The sequence below is a fragment of the Panicum hallii genome, chromosome 4 (assembly GCF_002211085.1).
Source record: "Panicum hallii strain FIL2 chromosome 4, PHallii_v3.1, whole genome shotgun sequence".
In the NCBI taxonomy this organism is placed as follows: Eukaryota; Viridiplantae; Streptophyta; class Magnoliopsida; order Poales; family Poaceae; genus Panicum; species Panicum hallii.
In genome coordinates this window covers 5,832,588-5,851,084 of record NC_038045.1, presented here as the reverse complement: position 1 = coordinate 5,851,084, position 18,497 = coordinate 5,832,588, and the positions used below count along the sequence as shown (strand labels likewise).

At 50.6% G+C, this 18,497-nt stretch overlaps 2 protein-coding genes across 2 annotated transcripts; both read right to left on the bottom strand.

The window, feature by feature from the left end:
• Positions 1-85: 85 nt before the first annotated feature.
• LOC112889171 (tropomyosin-1, isoforms 33/34-like) lies at positions 86-1,489 on the bottom strand. The gene is made up of 2 exons (XM_025955658.1): positions 1,134-1,489; positions 86-356 (listed from the first exon to the last, which is right to left on the bottom strand). Exons 1-2 carry the CDS (start codon positions 1,487-1,489, stop codon positions 86-88), a joined length of 627 nt encoding a protein of 208 aa, XP_025811443.1.
• A 4,110-nt stretch (positions 1,490-5,599) lies between these two features.
• LOC112890726 (exopolygalacturonase-like) lies at positions 5,600-6,844 on the bottom strand. The gene has a single exon (XM_025957578.1). The coding sequence runs from the start codon at positions 6,842-6,844 to the stop codon at positions 5,600-5,602; it is 1,245 nt and encodes a 414-aa protein (XP_025813363.1).
• Positions 6,845-18,497: the final 11,653 nt, after the last annotated feature.

Below are 18,497 nucleotides of genomic sequence, written 5' to 3'. Positions count from 1 at the left end.
CACAAAAATTGCGTTGAATATGCACAATATTATCTTACAATAACAAAAGTTGTATTACAAAAGAAATAACAAAAAGATACTGGCTCTACTGCCCTGGCGGTCCGGAGGCACTCCCACCTTCTGCAGGTTCAGGACGGCGTTGGAGGCGTGATGCGACCATTTCCGCTGCCTCTAGGACTCCTTCCCGCGCGGCGGCCGCCGTTGCCCGGATGGGTCCGACCAAAACTGGAGTCAGCTGGATGGAGGGGTCGTGGCTCCGGAAGCTGGTGAGGATGTATTCAGCCACTTCCCGAGCAACTATTCGCCCCTCCGTCTCCAGGAGGTCCTGCATCCCGGCCTCCGCGTCCTGGAGCCGCCTGGCGGTGGTGTCCAGCAGTTGAAGTGCGGCACCAAATGGTGAAGGAGCCTCTGGTACCCAGATGGGGTTGGCTCCGAGTGCTTCTAGCAGAGGGTTCACCGTACCAACCCATCTTGTTAATCGGTTGGCGCCGGCGCGCTGCTCTGCCAGGAGCCCCTCCACCTTGGCCTCCCTCTCCTGGAGCGCTGCCTCGCGTTCCTGGAGCCTCCGGTGCCCGGCTGCCAGCTCCTCCTCCACGGCCTCTTCCCGCTTCTGGAGCTCCTGCTGCCGGACCACCTCCTCTGCTTCTCGGGCGGCCAGCTCTTCTTCTTTCTTCGCTGCCGCCGCCGCCCGATCCGCGAGGGCGGCCTGATGCACCTCGGCCGTGGCAAACGCCTCCCTCGCCGCGCCTATCAGCTCCCGGGCGGCCCGCTCCGTCTCCGCCGCCGCCTCTTTCTGCCTCTCCACGGCAATCAGCCCCTGGAGAGCCTCTGCTTCCCGCCGTGTGGCCGCCAACTCCCGCTGGCGCGCTGCTTCCTCCCGGTCGCGCACCTGCTCCAGCTCCTCCCGCAGGAGCTCGCGCCCCGCCACGAGTTTGGCGCGCTCCTCGGCGTAGCGGGCGGAGACAGAGTTGATGCGGCCCCCCAGGCGGACCTCCCAGTCGAAGAGCCGCTGGCGCTCCGCCTCCAGCTTCTCCCACTCCCGGCGCATGCCAGCCTCTAGCTCCTGTTGAGCTTGCTGGCATTTGGCTATGAGCCGGGGGAGCGGGACCTCCGCTGTGCTCGGGAGGAGGTACCTTCCCAACACCACCTCCGGTTCCTCCTCCTCTGCCGGTGGGTGGGTGCTGCTGGCAACTTCGGCGACCTCCGGAGCCGCTGCCTCTGCTGGCTCTGGAGCCGTCGCCTCTGTCGCCTCCGGTGCAGCCGCCTCTGCCGCCTCTGGTGCCGCGACCTCCACCACCTCCGCTGCCTCTGGCGCAGCAGCCTCCGCCGTGGCAGTGGCCCCCTCTGCTGCTAGGTCAGCTGGTGAGGGCCCGACCTCAACACCCGGCGCTGTCGTCGGTGCCTCGGTCGTCGCAGCTGACCTGGTGCCCTCCTCCTGGGGGGCAGCTTCGGGTCGTGGCGGTGTGGTGGCCTCCGGCTCCGGGCCCATGGGTCCGGGGGTTCCTGGAGCTGTCTCTGGTGGAGGCCCTGCTGGGGTCGGCGTCGGGCCTCCCGGCGCTGGCTGGGGGCCGGACCCCCCAGTGGGAGCATCCGAAGACTGCGGCCTGTCGTATCACCTGAATGGTTGAGGACCAGAGGCCAGGAGAGATAATGAAAAACTATGAGAAGGATGCTTACGCGTAGCCGTACCACTCCCACCTGCACCGTGCCGCTCGGGGGAGTTTCCTCCCTGCCGAGGACCCCCCGGACCCTTGATGGGGGTCCCTGCCCTTCGAGGCTTCAGGAGGCAGGGATGGGGACTGTGGCCTGATCTCGGACGGTGGGGGTGGTGTCTCTTCCCGCCGTTCTGGCGGTGGAGGCGGAGGAGTCTGTTGTCTCGGGGCAGGCCGGTGTCGCGGTGGAGGAGGTGCAGCTCCGCTCTGCCCCTCCGCTCCCGCGGTCTTCTGGCGCTTGGGCGCCGGCTCCCCGACCAAGGAGCCATCGCCTCGCTGGAGCCTCCGGGATTTGCTCCCTCCGGGTTGGCAGCTCCGGGCCGGTGCTGGCTCCTGGGACTCACCGCGTCCTTCCGCCGGGGCACCCCCGGCATGGCCCTTCTGCCGGTGCTCTGGCACCGGCGCTTTCTCTTTCCCTTTCCCGCTGGGGGCCGGACCGCTGGGTCCCGGCCCCCCGGGACTGTCGCTGGAACGTTGCTGGCGGTCCGGCGTGGCACCAGGGATCTGGAGCCCGCGGTTGGGATCACCCCCCAGTTGCCGGACCGCCAGGCCGCCCTCGTCCAAGGTCGGCATCGATGCCAGGACCGATGACCGCAGTGCCTGGTCCTCGCACAGGGCCTTCACCCCGCTCGGGAGGACCAGGGACTCTGGAACGAACGCCTCGCCGGTCATCGCTCGGATTGCCGCCTCCAGCTCCACCCTGGTAAAGTCGCCGCCGGGCCCGCGCGCGATTCTGCAGCAGTCGTTTAGCCCCGTGTACACGTAGGCCATCCGGGACCGCTGCTGCAGGGGGGCGATTCGCCGCTTCAGGAAGTCGCCCAGCACCATCGTGGAAGTCAGGCCGCTCCTAGCCAGCTTCTTGATCCGGCCCAGTACCGGGTCGAGCTCCACCGGAATTGTTGGCCTGGCCTTCCATGTGCCCCGATCGCTCTGGGGACCTTCTGCCGGCAGCTCCAGGCGGTCGTGGGGGTCGTTTACCGCGATGACCCAGCCTTCTCGCCATTCCTCCCACTTGGAGCTGGAGAAGGCGGCGATGTAGGCGCCCGCCATCCCGTGCCGGAGCTGGAAGTAATACGCGCCAATCTTGCCGCGCTTCTTCCCTGTCCCAACCAGGGAGTAGAAGTGTTTGAAGATGGTGGTGCAGGGGCGCACCCCCACGAACATCTCCATGAAGTGGGCGAAGACCGCCGCGAGGAGAACGGAGTGGGGGGTGAGATGATGAAGTTGGAGACCAAACTCCTCCAGGAGCAGGAGGAAGAAGGAGGAGATCGGAGGAACCAACCCGCACATAATGTACGAATTGAAGAGGACGAACTCCCCCGCGGCAAGGTCGCGGAGGGAAACCTCGCCGGCCCTGACCTTCCCGGCGTTCGCCGGCGCGGTCCACCCCAGAAGGCGCCGCACCGTGTCCAACTGTTCCTGGCTCTGGAAGCGGCGCGGGAAAGGAAGCGAGGCCATGGTGATTTTTGGGGTGGATTGCGGAGGAGCAAGGAAGAGAGAAGAGTCGGGTGCAAGGATGCCGATCGCAAGAGGGGATGCGGAGACGAAGGGGCGCTACGGCGTCCGTTGTTGGCAAGAGCGAAAAGGTAGCCGTTCCTTTCGGCGCTTACCTTTTATGCAAAAGGCTGCTCCCCCCTTAGCGTCCCGCGGCGACCGAGGAGAAGCCGAGCAGTCGCCAGCGCCGCCTTCCCATCCCTCACACCCTATGACCAGTGGGCTCGGGCCCACCTGTCATTGGCGTGGGTGCTGGAGGGTCGTGGGAAGGGCGGAATCTGAACCACCCGAGCCGCGCGACGGGCTCAAATAAGACAAGAATCTGAACCGTCTGATGCGCGCGGTGCGCGCGGAAGGCGGGCCCCTCGGGGATCCCGCTACGGGCGAAAGGACACCTATGCCCTTGCCCGGCGGGAACGAGCTGTCCACCCGGCGCGATGCTGGGATTTGGCCCCACCTGCGGGTTCGTCCCTCTCCCAAGGTGGGCCCGGGGGCCTCTGTCGGTACGTACAGATAGGGGTACCTTCTGCTAGGGTGTCCAGGCCCTTGGCTTCTCATAATCCATGAACACCCCCTCACCTCTGAGTCACGTGGCATACGGCCTCCGGGCCTGACTGCTGGGACCACGGTCTCCGGACCCTCCCCGGGCTCCATAAGGTCCGGGGCCTCTGCACACCCAGGCGGGCGGGAGAGCCCTCGGGTAGCTCCTGCAGACCCGGCCTCCCCTGGGAGGTCCGGAGCCGCCACGTGTGATGGCCAGACCATCACAGGCCGGCCCGCTCCGACCAGCCACGGGGGCCTTGGACCCCCCTTTTTCCCCCGGGAAGGGGTCCGGTGCCGCCATGTGCTGCCCAGCGGGAGGAGCGGGGCTGGCCCCGCCGCGTGCCTGCGGCCGGAGGCCCCTTACGGGTCGCCTCCTCACCTACCCGCATTCAATGCGGTAGCTGAGTCGGGCGCGCCAAAGTCAAAAGGTGCGGCCTGCCACTGACACACGGGGCAGGTAAGCTGACACCGCGGTAAGACCGCCCGTTCTGAAGGCGGCGCGTCGTATCACCGCGCACAGTGAGCGGACTGTGTGCAGTCCCGTCACGGCGCTGCGCGTGTGATGATGGCCTGTAATAGGCGAGCCAAGGCGTGCGCTGTAACAGTGCGCGCGCCACAGGACAGCCCCGTCTCGCCCTCTGTCCGAAGGTCCCATCCCAACAGTGACAGCATGGCTTCACTGTTGGGTAACGCTGACGCCGGACACTGTACAAGACAAGGCTGTACACGGCCATATCCTAGCTGTAGATACGCACATCAACTTCTCGATAGAGAGGACTACGGAGAGGAGCTGGAGTTGAAGATCTCTATGACTCTCGTAGAACAGGCTCCTGTAAGCCGGACCCACATGTCGGGGACCCGCTCAGTGTAAGCACTCCCCTTGGACTATAAAAGGGAGAGTGCACTCGTTAGAACACATGGAACATCCAAGGTTCAACAATCAGAAACACGGCCAATACGACACCAAAGTGGACGTAGGGTATTACGCTCCGGCGGCCCGAACCACTCTAAATCTTCGTGTCCTTCCTGTGTTCATCTGTCCACCGATCGAGCGCTCCTAAGTCTCCTCCAAACCCATCCTTAACTAGGATTAGGCGGGTGCTTTCCGCCACCCGGCTGGAGAATTCCTCCGACAGTATCTTTATATATTAATTCTAAGATATTTCAAAGGGAATTAGACAAAATTTTCAAAAGCAAAACTACTTTTTAAATATATTGTTATTATACCTTAATACTGGTCTATAAAAATAGTATATTCATATATTCTGTGTATGGTCACATACCCAATGTATATACCATCCCGGACAGTATAGTATGATCACAGTACATACGCCAAGTACATACACTTCATTAGGTCAGATATGTCATACATCATTTACTTAATTTTTTAAATATGTTAAAACATTCTAAGCAATGTTTCTCAAGAGAACATGGAAATCATATGATAAAAAGATCTCGAAAAATGTGGTTGCAGTTTCATCTATTCTTTGATGGTTCACAAGCGCTAGTTACATAGTGTTATGCCTATAATAGCTTATTAAAAAGGAAAAACATGGAGACAAAAATCAGCATGACTCGGGCCTCAAGTACACGGAATACATCATCTCAGTTCTTTACAGGCATTGTTGGCTTCAAAGATGTTGTTATTTGATGTATACTACTGACCCTCGAGAGAAATCAAGAAAGCAGAAAAGTATTTGAACCCGGCTTTGCTGGAAGCAGTGAGATGTTGTTATTTGATGTATACTACTCATGCTGGCTAGAAGCAGTGACATGTAGTTGTGGTAGTACTTGCCATCATATCAATGGATGGCAACGGAGGAGGGAACGAAATAAATGGCCTAGATCGCTCAGAGGCAGGCGAGCTCCTTGAGGCAGCCCGTGGAGGAGCCCTTGGCGTTTTTGCAGACGGCCATGGTCTTGTTGTTTTTGCCACTGTACTCAATATTGACATTATCCATGGTGACTCCGCTGCATGGGATCTTGTCGGTGCAGAGCAGGCTGACGGCCTCGGGGGTAGAGGACGTGCCGGTGATGTTCTTAAAGGAGACGTCCTTGACGGTGACCTTGGAGCCTCCGCTGGCGGTGCAAATCTTGTTGGGGCAGTACTTCATGTCGATGATGATGGGGTTCGCTGCGTCCTCCATCTTGATGTTCTCATAGTGGATCTTGGAGGCCGTGAGCACCGACTTGGCGTCCTCGTACGCCTTGATCCGGACGCCGTTGGTCGACTTCTTGAGAGTGCAGTCCTTCACCGTGATGTCCGTCACGTCCTTCTCGTCCTTGTACCGGCCAAGGCTGCCGATGCTGATGCCGTGACCCGGGCCGCAGGTGACGCTGGTGATGTTGACCTTGGTGGTACCCGGGCCGATGGAGATGCAGTCGTCGCCGACACCGATGACCGTGTTGGTGATGCTGACCCCGGAGGAGTCGCCCATGTGGATGCCATCCGTGTTGGGGCTGTCCCCTGGCGCCGTGACCGTCACGTCCTTGATCACTATGTCCTTGCACTGGAACACGTTCATGTGGAAGAACTTGGAGTTGAGCAGCGTGATGCCGGACACCTCGCCGTTGTTCACGAAGTCTAGAACCAGCGAGTTGGGAAGGATCTTGCAGTCGTACTTCTTGGCGCATGAGTTCTTGCTCCACACAGCGGGGCCCTGCCCGTCGAGCGTGCCCTTGCCGGTGATCACCAGGTTGTCCACGCGCATGATCTCGATCCAGTTGGCCTTGTACTGGCTCAGGTCCGTGGATGCAAGCAGGTTGCCGTCCAGCTGGATGGTCACGTCACCCTTGCATGGGCCCGTGAAGTTGAGCGGCCCGACCAGGAAGTCGCCCTTGGGGATCATAATCTTCTGCTTCCCGGTGCCGCCACACGCCGACGTCCATGCCTCCTGTACAGCCTTGGTGCTGTCCGTCTTGCCGCCGGCAGTCGCGCCCATCTTGGTGATGTCGCATGTCCCGCCGTCACAGGACCCACCACCACCCTCGGCCGGAGCGGAGGAGCTCTCCTTCGCCTTCCCGCCAGCATGCGCAGCGCAGACAAGCACCAGGAGGAAGAGGGCTCTCAGCATGGTGCTGTTGGGAAAGGCCATTTTGCCAGGAAACTTTGTGTCTTGCATTGCTCGATGATGGCTCCGGCCTATATATACCTGCTGCTGACGGGCTCCTCGCTGCTATGTTTGTGGCATGGTCACCTGGCAACTCGCTATTTTCGGACCAGGCTTCGCTCGCGGCCTCAAGTTTTTGTCCGATGGCTATTTTCTTGTAATTACATGGCAGCCCCTCTGCCCACAGATATAAGTGTTCATGGTATTTTTAGGGCAGATTTGCATGTGCATTGCTCACCAGCTGGCGCACTCCTACCTCATCTGAGTGCATGCATCTGCATTGAGCAGGTTTTTACTAGATGGGCATGGCATGGTTGAATTATATAATGAATTAAATAATCAAGGCATATTTAGTTTCAGTTGTTAACCGACACTATGTAAAACAGCCTTACAGGAGACGCGGGTTAATTCACATAGGAGACGCGTTTTTGTCGCATCTCTAAATTTACGTCTCTCATGTGAAGTCACAGGAGACGCGGTTTTTCCGCGTCTCCTATGAGAGGGGTCATTGGAGACGCGGTTTTTCCGCGTCTCTCATGTGAAGTCACAGGAGACATAGTTTTTCCGCGTCTCCTATAAGAGGGGTCATTGGAGACGCGGTTTTACAAACTCGCGTCTCCAATGTCCCTCACATAGGAGACGCGGGTTGTTAACCCGCGCCTCCTTTGACTTCACGTAAGAGATATGGGTTGTTAACCACTCATAGGAGATGCTGGTTGCCAACAAGTGTCTTCTACGATGAATTCAAAATGAAAAGGAAAAAGAAGGACATAATATACCCTTATATACATCACACATACACATGTTTTATCCATTTTTTACATCGCAAATTCATATGTTTTATCCACTATATACATTACAAATGCAGTCCTAATCTATTAAATCCATACAAATCCTCTATTATCTTGTGCAGAAATAAAAATAAGACAACATATCACTCGATGCCCATTTCAGCTGAAAGCCAAGTCCAAGAAATCCTATACACATTTCCTCTCCAACTAGTTTGACCTATAAGAACATGCAAATTCTGAAGTGCTATCATAATTGAAAAGAAATGCATATTTGTTGCAGAAACAGTTGGAAAAAATAAGAGTTGCAAGGGAAAACTGAGCATGAAGAACATAGCCAATTCTAAAGTGCTATTAATATTGGAACTGAACTGAAGCAACTTACTTTGAGACCATCACTGAATTCTTTCCTTTGTGTCTTGTCTTGAACTAATCACCATGTCCCTATCCTTGTCCTGAACCAAACCGCAAAGCCTCCACGTCTCTCTCCAAAACAACCATGTATGGAGCTTGAAATCCATATTTTACAGCCATAAAGGAAGTCTACAGCCTGCCACACGTAGATCAACGCAATCAGTTTCTCCATTCATAGCCTAATAAGCCAATTATCACAATTCCAACAATCCAAAACTCTTCGTTCACTTCTTAACAAACTTCACAAGATCTTAATCTTAATGTAGAAGTACATAATTTCATAAGAACTTAGCCTAGCTTCTACTGCTCAACTCTAAAAAGGAGCGCATCGCTAGCTGCACTTTTAGTGCGTGCCATATCCGTGTTCAGAATAATACCACTAGATACTCAGAACAATTGCAAATTCATATAATATGATGCCAGCTACTACCGGTTTGTATGCTACTTCTACTTTATGCTATTGCTAGTCTTCCTAAATCCCACTCTTAATGCTAATGGTAAAGAGTGGTTTGTACGCTACTTCTACTTTATGCTATTGCTAGTCTTCCTAAATCCCACTCTTAATGCTACTTGTAAAGAGCAGATGTGATAGATATTGTGTTTGGCTATTTGCATAGTATGTAGTAGCAGATATATTTCTGAACTCCAAAAATGTACGCAGCTGGCTAGAATAGTTGCCTTACATGCCAATTTTCAAGTATATAAGTTCCAATTTTAGTGAACTGTCATCGACGGACCTCAAGAAACAGTTGTGATGTAGAATCAGAGGAATTTAGCATTTGAGGTTAGAGCACTTATCTATGAGATAGGGTGCCGCATTTGGTGAAATGGATAGACAGCAAGGCCAGCAGCTCTCATGGCCCAAAACATAGATCGGGATCTAAATCAAACAGAGGGAAAAATAGTGAGCGATATTTCTCTGAAAAGAATAGTGAGTGATAGATGGGAGAGAGAGAGACACACATACCTTGTTGAAGGAGGGAGTAGTTTCTACCCATTAAAAAGGTGTTGCAAGCTTGCAAATAGGTATTTTATATATGGTCGTATTTAACTACAAGGAATGAGCTCCAATGTACAAAGGATAAGCATAGAACTGTTGCTAGACAAGTCAAGAAACTAGTCCAATAGTTTTACCAAATCAAGATGTTTCCAATTAAAACAAAGAGTTTCAATTATCCTGGAGAGATCGGGATATGAGCAACATAAGGGGAAGAGAGCCAATGACTACCACTTCAATATTTGCTAGGAAAGTTCTGATTACCTCAGGAACAGTTCTAAAAGGAGCTATAAAAAATTGAGTAGTTGACACAAAAATTAAGCTAGCAGCTTGTAGTTGACACAACAGTGAATTTGGTTCTGCTCTCTGCCCCAGCAGTAAATTTTGTCGGTTGAGTGGTGAGAGGGTGGATTTGGTTATCAGAGATAAAAAGGGGGAGCGAGTATCCTGATCTGAAGGATATGGGCACACATTCTTCAAGCTGAGAAGGAGCGCTGCATCTGAAGACGGCAGCCTGCATCCTTGCCTCGTGGGAGGGCCGGAGGGGAGAGTTGAGATGGAACGCTGCCCTAGGCTTGCCATGCAGCTTGATTAGAGGGAGAACGAGCACCTCGCACCGCCTGTATCCACGACGTGGGAGAGGGTCCTGGTCCTGCAGCACCTGGATCTGCAAATCCACGATGTGGAAGGAGAGGAGCACACCTGGCATGATTCAGAGAAGCTGGCACGCGGGGGCGGTGCTGCGACGGCGCGTCCCCACTCCCGTCGCCCTGTGCCACGGATGATGAGGAGAGCTCGGGCGTTGACGACTTGGAGGCTGCAGTCGCCATGGCTAGGAGTAGGGGTAGGGCTTGTGACGCTTCTCCTGCTTGGGGTGAGGTGGGGACGTGGGGTCGAGTGGAAGGAATCGGGAATGGGAGGAGCAAGATGTGAGGTGGGTGATGCAGGGACAACAGGGAGGAGAGAGGTGAAGTTGCCGCCGACGAGGGGGAGAGGCGAGGCAGAGTTGTATGGACAGCAGGGTGGAGATACCGGAGGTGGAGGATGGTGGATGCGAGAGTATCATGGTTAACTGAACTTTATAAATTTTTCGGGCAAGTGAATTGATTGGAGACATGTTTTGTTCACCGCGTCTCTTATAACCGCCGCCCCGTTATAAGATATGTGGGTTGTCCATCCACGTCTTCTATGTGGGTACATAGGAGATGCGGATCATCCTTTGGTGCTGGGAACGTACTTAGAGATGTAGCTTGTCAACTCGTGTCTCCTATATATATCATAGGAGTGTGTCTATTTTGTTCGTTTATTACATAGTACGAATAAATGTAGGGCTCATATTTGAGTGCTTTCTTTAACATATGAGTCTGAGTTTTTCAGGTCTTGCTCGTTTTCTTTTTCCATCATAGATTCCAGTCCAAGCGTCCATCCTCCATGTCCAATGGCCTTTAGGACCATATGCAACCTTGCAAACCATCAATCCCGTCTGATCCAATCAATTCTTGTAGCTCCAAACAATGCAGCAGCGTCATCCCCCTGCCTTTGCCTCGTCTGGTCGTCTCTCTTCTCCAGCATCAGCACGGAATCTCACTGAACTAGTGCCACTGACTTCTATCCTTTTCTGCCTTTTGCATGCAATTTCACCTCGGCTGCTCTCCTTCCTCAATAACAGTATTTAGACAGGAAAAAATGAAACCCACTTCCTTTTCTCGTAAAATTCCATCCGTCCCTTGTACAGGGATGGCTCTCTATTTATAGGGAGACGAGAGATTTTTGCATGACTAATTTGACATTGAATACCTACTACATTCCTTAAATATGCTTTACAAAAAGGTAACTAATTTTGCTACTTCTCCCTTAGAGCCTAGAGGAGAGACGAAGCTTTTGGTAGAAAACTGGTCGTGAAGCACACGTCATTTCTATACCCTTTGCATAGAAATCAATAGAGTCCACGGAACAGAACTTACTCTCCTCTCTTTTTTCTTGAAAGGAGTATTACTCTCCTCTCAGTAGGCCCAACCATGTATAACAGTGTGTTTGTCATCACTGACAGGATCCTGGTGTTGGCTCTGTTCATCCTAGTTGCTGATTACTGGCGGTTAGCACGCCAGGTAGCACTAATACTGATACTATTTTTCCCACATGGCTTACCACTACTGTTGGTTGATTTGCCGGCAGTGATGATATATTACTACCCGTTCGTAATAACAACCTACGTAGATAGGTGAGTTTTTACGATCGAGTCTAGCAGGATCCGGCGGTGTAAATATCCTTGACCGTAGGTTCATGGCTAGATTTGACGGTGAAAAAAATCCCCGTTTGCATGGAATATTCTAACTCTTTTATGTGAAATCAGATGAAGATAAAATTTATATTATAATTATAGATCTTAATAAGATCTAAAATTTTATAGCTCACAACCTTTTCATTTAAGATTATTTAGACACCAAATATTTCATAAAAGTTCTCAAAACCATTATAGCAATCCAACAAATGCCCCCGATGGCATAGAGGAACCAAGCGAGAGAGTGAAGAGAGGAAGAATCCGGATCTTATGCAAGAACTAGTGTCAACACAAAAACTTATTCGCTAGACACTAAATATAAAGTTGCAAATAACTAGCTATAGCTCCGCTATAGCTCCACTATTGCTTTTTCGCTACGATATAACCAATTGTTTCGCTATTGCCGCTAACGACGCTTTAGCACTACTAAATACCGTTATTTGACATAGCCGCTAAATCTTTTTATAACCACTAATCCTATTTTCCAGTAGCGTGCCGATGGTACATTATTTTTCAGTAATCGGATGTTAGTGTAGGCTAAATATGATGCTACCCGCTTAGAGTCCTAACTATATTCCTGGTTACGAAGTAATGGACATACATGAAAACTTGTACATATAGTGTTAGAAATTTAGGCAATTTCAACAGCAATTTAATCCAAAAAATCAATAGGTTTGTGACATCAGATACGTGCACGTGTGATCTAAGCGCGATAAATATATAGATGTTCTTACTTATCATGAATTTGATCCAGTACATATAAAAAACGTACCCAACGGCAGAGCTGGATGCACGGGTCGACATAGTGCCTGTTTGTGTAGTCGTCCCGCTCGCTGCAGTGCAGAAAGGATGAAGTGCCGATCACCAGAGACTTCGGAAGAAGACGATCACCGCACCACCAGGAAGGAGAGGACGAAGCGAGTAGTCGTACCACTTGCGGACACTCCCGAAAACGTGATTGCCGGCCTTCACCAAGCATGTGAACTCATGGACAGCAGCGTTTTGGAGGCCTACTCTTTCGGTACTCGTGCGCGCAAGAACCGGAACGGAGAAGCCTCGGATGCAGCGGAAGTGTGGAGACCAGTGGGCGTTAGAGACTAAAAAACCATCACGTTGAAGCGAGTCTTGCCTTTTTATCTCGCAGCGCAGGAAACTGAACAGGGTGCAGACGCTACGGAAGAGCCAGCTAGGAGCGGAGGAGTGGCGACGCTACGGAGGAAAAACTCCCGTATCCTTATTAGAGGCAAAAACTTCCGTACGTTACTCCCATACGTTACTCCCAGCGCATAATTAGCTTGAGTGGCAAAACCAACTCCATGCATGCACCACGTCCGCGTCAGACTCGCTGGCAGCACCACGCCGTGTCCAACTTTTCTCAATGCGCAATATTTAATATGGCCCTTAGAATTTATTCAATTTGATTAAATAAAATATGGGTCAAGCTACATTATATCCAACATATAGAGCCCAAAACATATATTCGAGTATTTGTATTCATATAAAAATTACTTAATCCCAAGTTTCTATGCATAATTAATTGAAAATTTTTATATTTTTGCAAAAACTGCTAAATGAAATAGCTGCTGCTATGTCGCGCTATAGTTGTCTGTAGCCTGAGTCCGCCGCTAAATGTTATACCCCGATGTTTGCAATCTTGAACAAGTATGATAGGTGGAGAAGAAAGAGTGAGTTGAATAGAAATTCATACCAAGATATCATAGGTTGTGGTGTATAGTTTTTAAAGGTGGTGTCTTGCTGATGGAGTAAATTTTGTTCAATGCTACTAGAATTTATGCAGAACCCTTAAGTTCCATCAAAATTCTTTACTTCCACTGCCATTGTTTGAAATTTGCAATTCCTTCTATGCCATTTCCGTTAGATCACCCTTAGAACATGATTAAATTACGGTGAAAATGACAAATTTAACATTGCCCTGCCTCCTGCTTCACAGGGTGGTTCGCCATTGGCAAAAATATCTGGATCATGAATACTTCGCCGTCTACGTTCATCCGCACTACTGCAGCTAGCATAATTTGTTCCTTAGTTTTTGGGTTCTAGGCCAACTCAGAAACACCAATCCTTGCGAATCGAGATTATTTGTGCTAGATTGAGTTGCTCATCCACGAGACCAACGAACTAGCCTCAAATCAAGCAGGAAACGAGCAAATGGAGTTATAGCCATAGCAGCAGTGTTTAGGGGAGAACACGCATATGCAGCAGTGGGCGAGAGCATAGTTTTTTTTTTTGCATAACTTCCAGGTAATACAAATCGAACCAAATTGGACTGATTGACGAGAAGAATTAGACGAATGGATCAATTGCTAGCTAGCAAGAACACGTAAGATAGGATCCATTTCTTATTTCCTTTCCTTCGGTTCTTCTCCTTTACTATTTTTCCCTTCATTTTTGCTTGTTCATCACATCCTGTCAGTCCTGAGCACACGTGCACCTGCACATCAGAAATTCCCATCGGTAACCTTGTCCGCAGCGCCACGGGCGGAGGCACCGCTAAAAAATGATTTAAAGTAAAGTTTCGTTTTTAGGAGCAACTCAGAAAATAATCGGTTTCTACAAACAAAACGTGGTTATTGTACTATCCGACCCGCTCCTAAAAGTATATTTTTAGAACGCGTGATATTATGATCCACCTCTACAAATCGATCTCTAGATCACGGGTGACAGCGTGATCTGCCTTCACAAACAGCTATTTCTAACAACGACAAGCAGAAAAGGATACCATACCCGCTCCTAGAAATAGTTTTTACCCGCCCAAAAACCGTTGTTTCGGTAGTGAGGCGGACTCCCGAGCCGGACGACAGGAAGCGACGGGTGTGCGCCGGCGGTGGCACAACATGAATAGGCGACGGGACAGGAGCCTACATCAAGTAATGGCGACCGATGGGGCACGGAGGGCCGGTAGCGAGCATTCAGCAGCAGTCCATTGCGCCGCAGCGGGGAGTGCATGCGACGGCGAGCGAGCTCACGGCCGTGGGAGAGCGCGTCGAGGCAGGGAGGTGGCCGAGTATGCTCGGGAGCTTGACCCATGGCGATGCATGGATGTGCGGGAGTCAGGCGCTTAGGATGACGCATCGATGAGGAAGCGTTTATTTTAGTTTATGTTAGTGGCGTGAGATCGGGAATTTTCTCTAAACTTAACGGTATGTAGCTGTGGGCTCATCCAGTTTATGAGTTAAATTTAACGACCTGTGATGGAAATGGTATAGAAGGGAATGCAAATTTCAAGCAGTGGCAGTTAGGGAAGTAAAAAAATTTTAATGGTAGCAAAATTTCAGTGGCATCGGGTTGATTAAAAGTTACTGATGTTTACGGCTCCGTCTGCGTTTCCAGGTTTCACGGCGCCCTCTGCGTTCTCACGCGTGGCGTCGTGCTCCAGCTCCGCTGGCCGGCAAGCTCGCTCTGCAACACCATGTGCTGGCCCCCACACTGGCCCACCTATTCCCTGTTCTTTCCGTATCTCTCACTCACTCACTCTCCGCTGAACTCGCAGAGGGTCATTTTTGTCGGCGTGGATTCTCTAACATTCCGAAGGAAAGTCACAGCTGACTTCCCCCTTCTCGGATGCCGTCCATTACCTATCCAGCGGCTGCTACAGTTTTTTACACCTCAAGGCACAACAAGTCTGGCCCAGCTCCAGTTCTCAGCCCGAGTAAACTCCAGCTCGGGTACAAAAGAGAGCACGCTGCTTTGCAGCGAAAACAAATTTACAGCCGGCACAGGACATATATTCTCACCACTAAATCTTCACAAAAAATAATCAATCAGCACAGTTCAGCACTGAACTTTTAACAAATGCTCAACATATTCACCCGAAAGAATAAAATAGCCTCCTCTCTGTGGCACTATATTCTGTGTTGTTTTGAATTTTTTATTAAACCTGTTTTATTTTCTTTAGGCACGCAGAGCAAATCTACGTGTCTTGTTGAACTCAAATTAGACACTATATAAATTACGCTGTAACAGCCCAACCTTGAAAAATAGCTTATGCCCACTGTACACGCTGGGTGAATCACACCTACATTGCAATCTGCTTACGCTTTCATCTTTGCTTCACGTACGCTACACCAAATCTGATCAATTTCGTTGGCCACTTCTATTTTCGTCGGCCGAAAGGAAGCCGACGAAAATATATAAGTTATTTCGTCGGCCACAAAAGGCCGACGAAATTAAGGATTATTTTTGTCGGCCCAGGCCGGCCGACGAAAAAGTAAAATTATTTTTGTCGGCTCCGAGTGGCCGACGAAAAAAAGGTTCCTAATTTCGTCTGCAGACACGTGGCCGACGAAACAAAGTGAATGTTTTTGTCGGCCAGTTATGGGCCGACGAAAATAGATCTAATTTCGTTGGCCCAGCGGGCCGACGAAAATATTGGTGCCCTAATAGCGCCGCGCGCCGCTGGATCTCTGTCTCCCACGCGCACAGTAGATACGCTCCACAACACCTTCCCCGCGCCCGAGCCCCCCGGCCCACCGCCCCCGCCGTGGCCGCCGCGGCCCCGCGCGGCCGCCGCCGCCTCCGCCTCGGCCCCGCGCTGCCCCCGCGGCCGCGCCGCGGCCCCGCGCAGCTCCCCCCGCGGCCCCCGCGCCCGCTGCCGCCTCCGCCCCGCGCGGCCCCCGCGGCCGCCTCGGTCCCGCAGGCCCCCGCGCGGCCCTCGGGCGCGCGGCCCCCGCGACCGCCACCACCTCGAGGGCGCGGCCCCCGCCGCCGCCTCTGCCCTGCAAGCTCCCAAAAAACCGATGAAAATGGTCACACTTATTTTCGTCGGCTGCTTGGGCCGACGAAAATATGATCTTATTTTCGTCGGCTTGCTTGGCCGACGAAAATAGACTTATTTTCGTCGGGGGCCGACGAAAAAGAGCCTATTTCGTCGGTCTATTTTCGTCGGATGGCCGACGAAAATAGCTATTTTCGTTGGCAATTGGCCTATTTTCGTCGGCTTTGTTTTCCTGTAGTGGTAAAAGCGTCAAGTGAGGAAGACCAACTTTAATAGCTAACTCTAGGAACCATTGTAAGCTTATTTTAATTTTTTATGCGAAGCAAGGATAAAAGCGTAAACAGATACGGTATAGGTACGGTCTACTCAGCGTGCAGAGTGGCGTGAGATATTTTTTGAGGTTGGATCGTTACACACACGAAAATATTTGTAGATGTACCGAACTTTTTCCTCTATTTATTTAGGCGATCAAGTGCACTATTCCATCAATACGCAACATTCTAGAAAGCTTGAAGCCTGATATGCTAAAATTGTTGCAGCGGCTGCAGAGTGTCAAGCAGCGTGCACTTCCTTTCCTTCAGCTGGGTCTTAGTTGGGCTGAAAACAAAGCTGGGCTGACTTGTTGTGCGTTGAGGAAGCTAAAAAACTGCGGCAGCCGTTGGATGGGGAATAGATGGCATCCGGGAAGGGGGAAAGTCACAGCTTCACAACGTTAGAGAATCCACGCCACATTTTTGTTGTACAAAACAACAGAGGACATGTTGCTGAGGCCAAAGATGAAGTCCATTACTACGTTTAAATATGATTGATGTAACAATTATAAATGACGTATGGTTTCAAATTATTGACTCGGTATGGATTTATTTATTAGTTTTTAATATTTTAGCCTCCAGTAATACATGATATATCACTAGGATTCACAGTAAATTTTTACAAGATTGATAAATCAGCTTGCATTGATAAAAGAAATTCCGTAGCATTTTCTTTATTTTTGTTATAATTCTAAACATTCATATATGTGATCCCTAAGTTGTTCAGCTGACTGTATTTTATCGTTGTACACTTGCTAAATAAAGATCTAATTTTAGGGGAAGTGAGGCGTCCCATATCTCCATCAGCCATCTATTGTTCAGACCGGGGAACATTAATTCTTTGTACAGCGAGGCTGTTGAGAAAATCCTTATTTTCTCATACACCCAGGCAACTTTGTCTTTATCTGAGGAGAGAATCACCCCATCAATTGTTTCAGTTAGTTTTTCCCATTCTTCCACCTTTATACTACCAAAGTTCCTTCTAAAGGTAAGGTCTACATCTCCAGAGTTCAGTACATCAAACACAGACCATTCCTGCTGATGGCAGATCTGGAATAGATTGGGAAATCTGTTTTTAAAAGAGCAATCCCTATTCAGACATCCAACCAAAATCTTGCTTTCTTACCATCGCCCAACAAGTAAGTGAGGCCCCTGGCACAACAGTCTACAACCTCTATCAGTCCTCTCCAAAACTGGGATCCCACTCTATTCTTGTGGATAAAGAAGCTTTTGCCCCTTAAGTATTTTTTTTCTGAGCAAATTACAACACATAGTGTCCACTCCATTTTCTATCTTATAGATCCATTTGGCTAGCAGGCATTTATTCATCACTCTAGTGTTTGTTGAACCCCATCCCCCCTGCATTCTTTGGCCTCATTAAGAGGTCCCAACTTGCCATATGATACTTCCTTTTCATGCTAGGTCCATGCTAAAAGAAGTTAGACCATGTCTGGAGGCCGTATTCTCAGGGGGTCAAGCAAGTGGAACGCCCACAGTATCCATTTTGTGGTGTGATTCTTCAGGTAGGAGATACACTCCCATTGTGTAATTTGGAATAGCACTTAGGGAAGCCTCAACTAAAACCATCTTGCCCATAGAAAGAGTGGCACTCTGCCAAGTAGGTAGTTTCTTTTCCAATTTTTGATGTACAAATGCTAGATCAGCAGCAAAAAGGTGGTGATCACTCACCATAATTCCCAGGTACTTCATAGGCAAGGTCCCAACATTGCAGTTGAACTTGGCGTATTGATCTTTGTGTTTTTTTACGAGTAGTTAAACTTGGCATATACATGTTCCATTGTTGCTTCCTACTTTCATTAACCACTTCCGAGATTCGAACTTTGCAAATGTAAGTTATAGTAAGCTAGGTTTTGCGCCGAGCTCGGTGCAGTATATTGTGGAGGGACCGACAATGATGTGGGTATATTTATATGCATCTCCCTATCTTTTATTTTTTAAAAAGAAAAAAACATTCTAAGGGTTTTTTTGGCGCGAACACATTCTAAGTGCATGCATGCAACGGCCTTAAAGTATCCCAAAAATTCACATTCACAGGAGTTGCATGTTCAGTATATATCAACTTATGTCGAGACTAGGTAGAACCTTATTGAACAT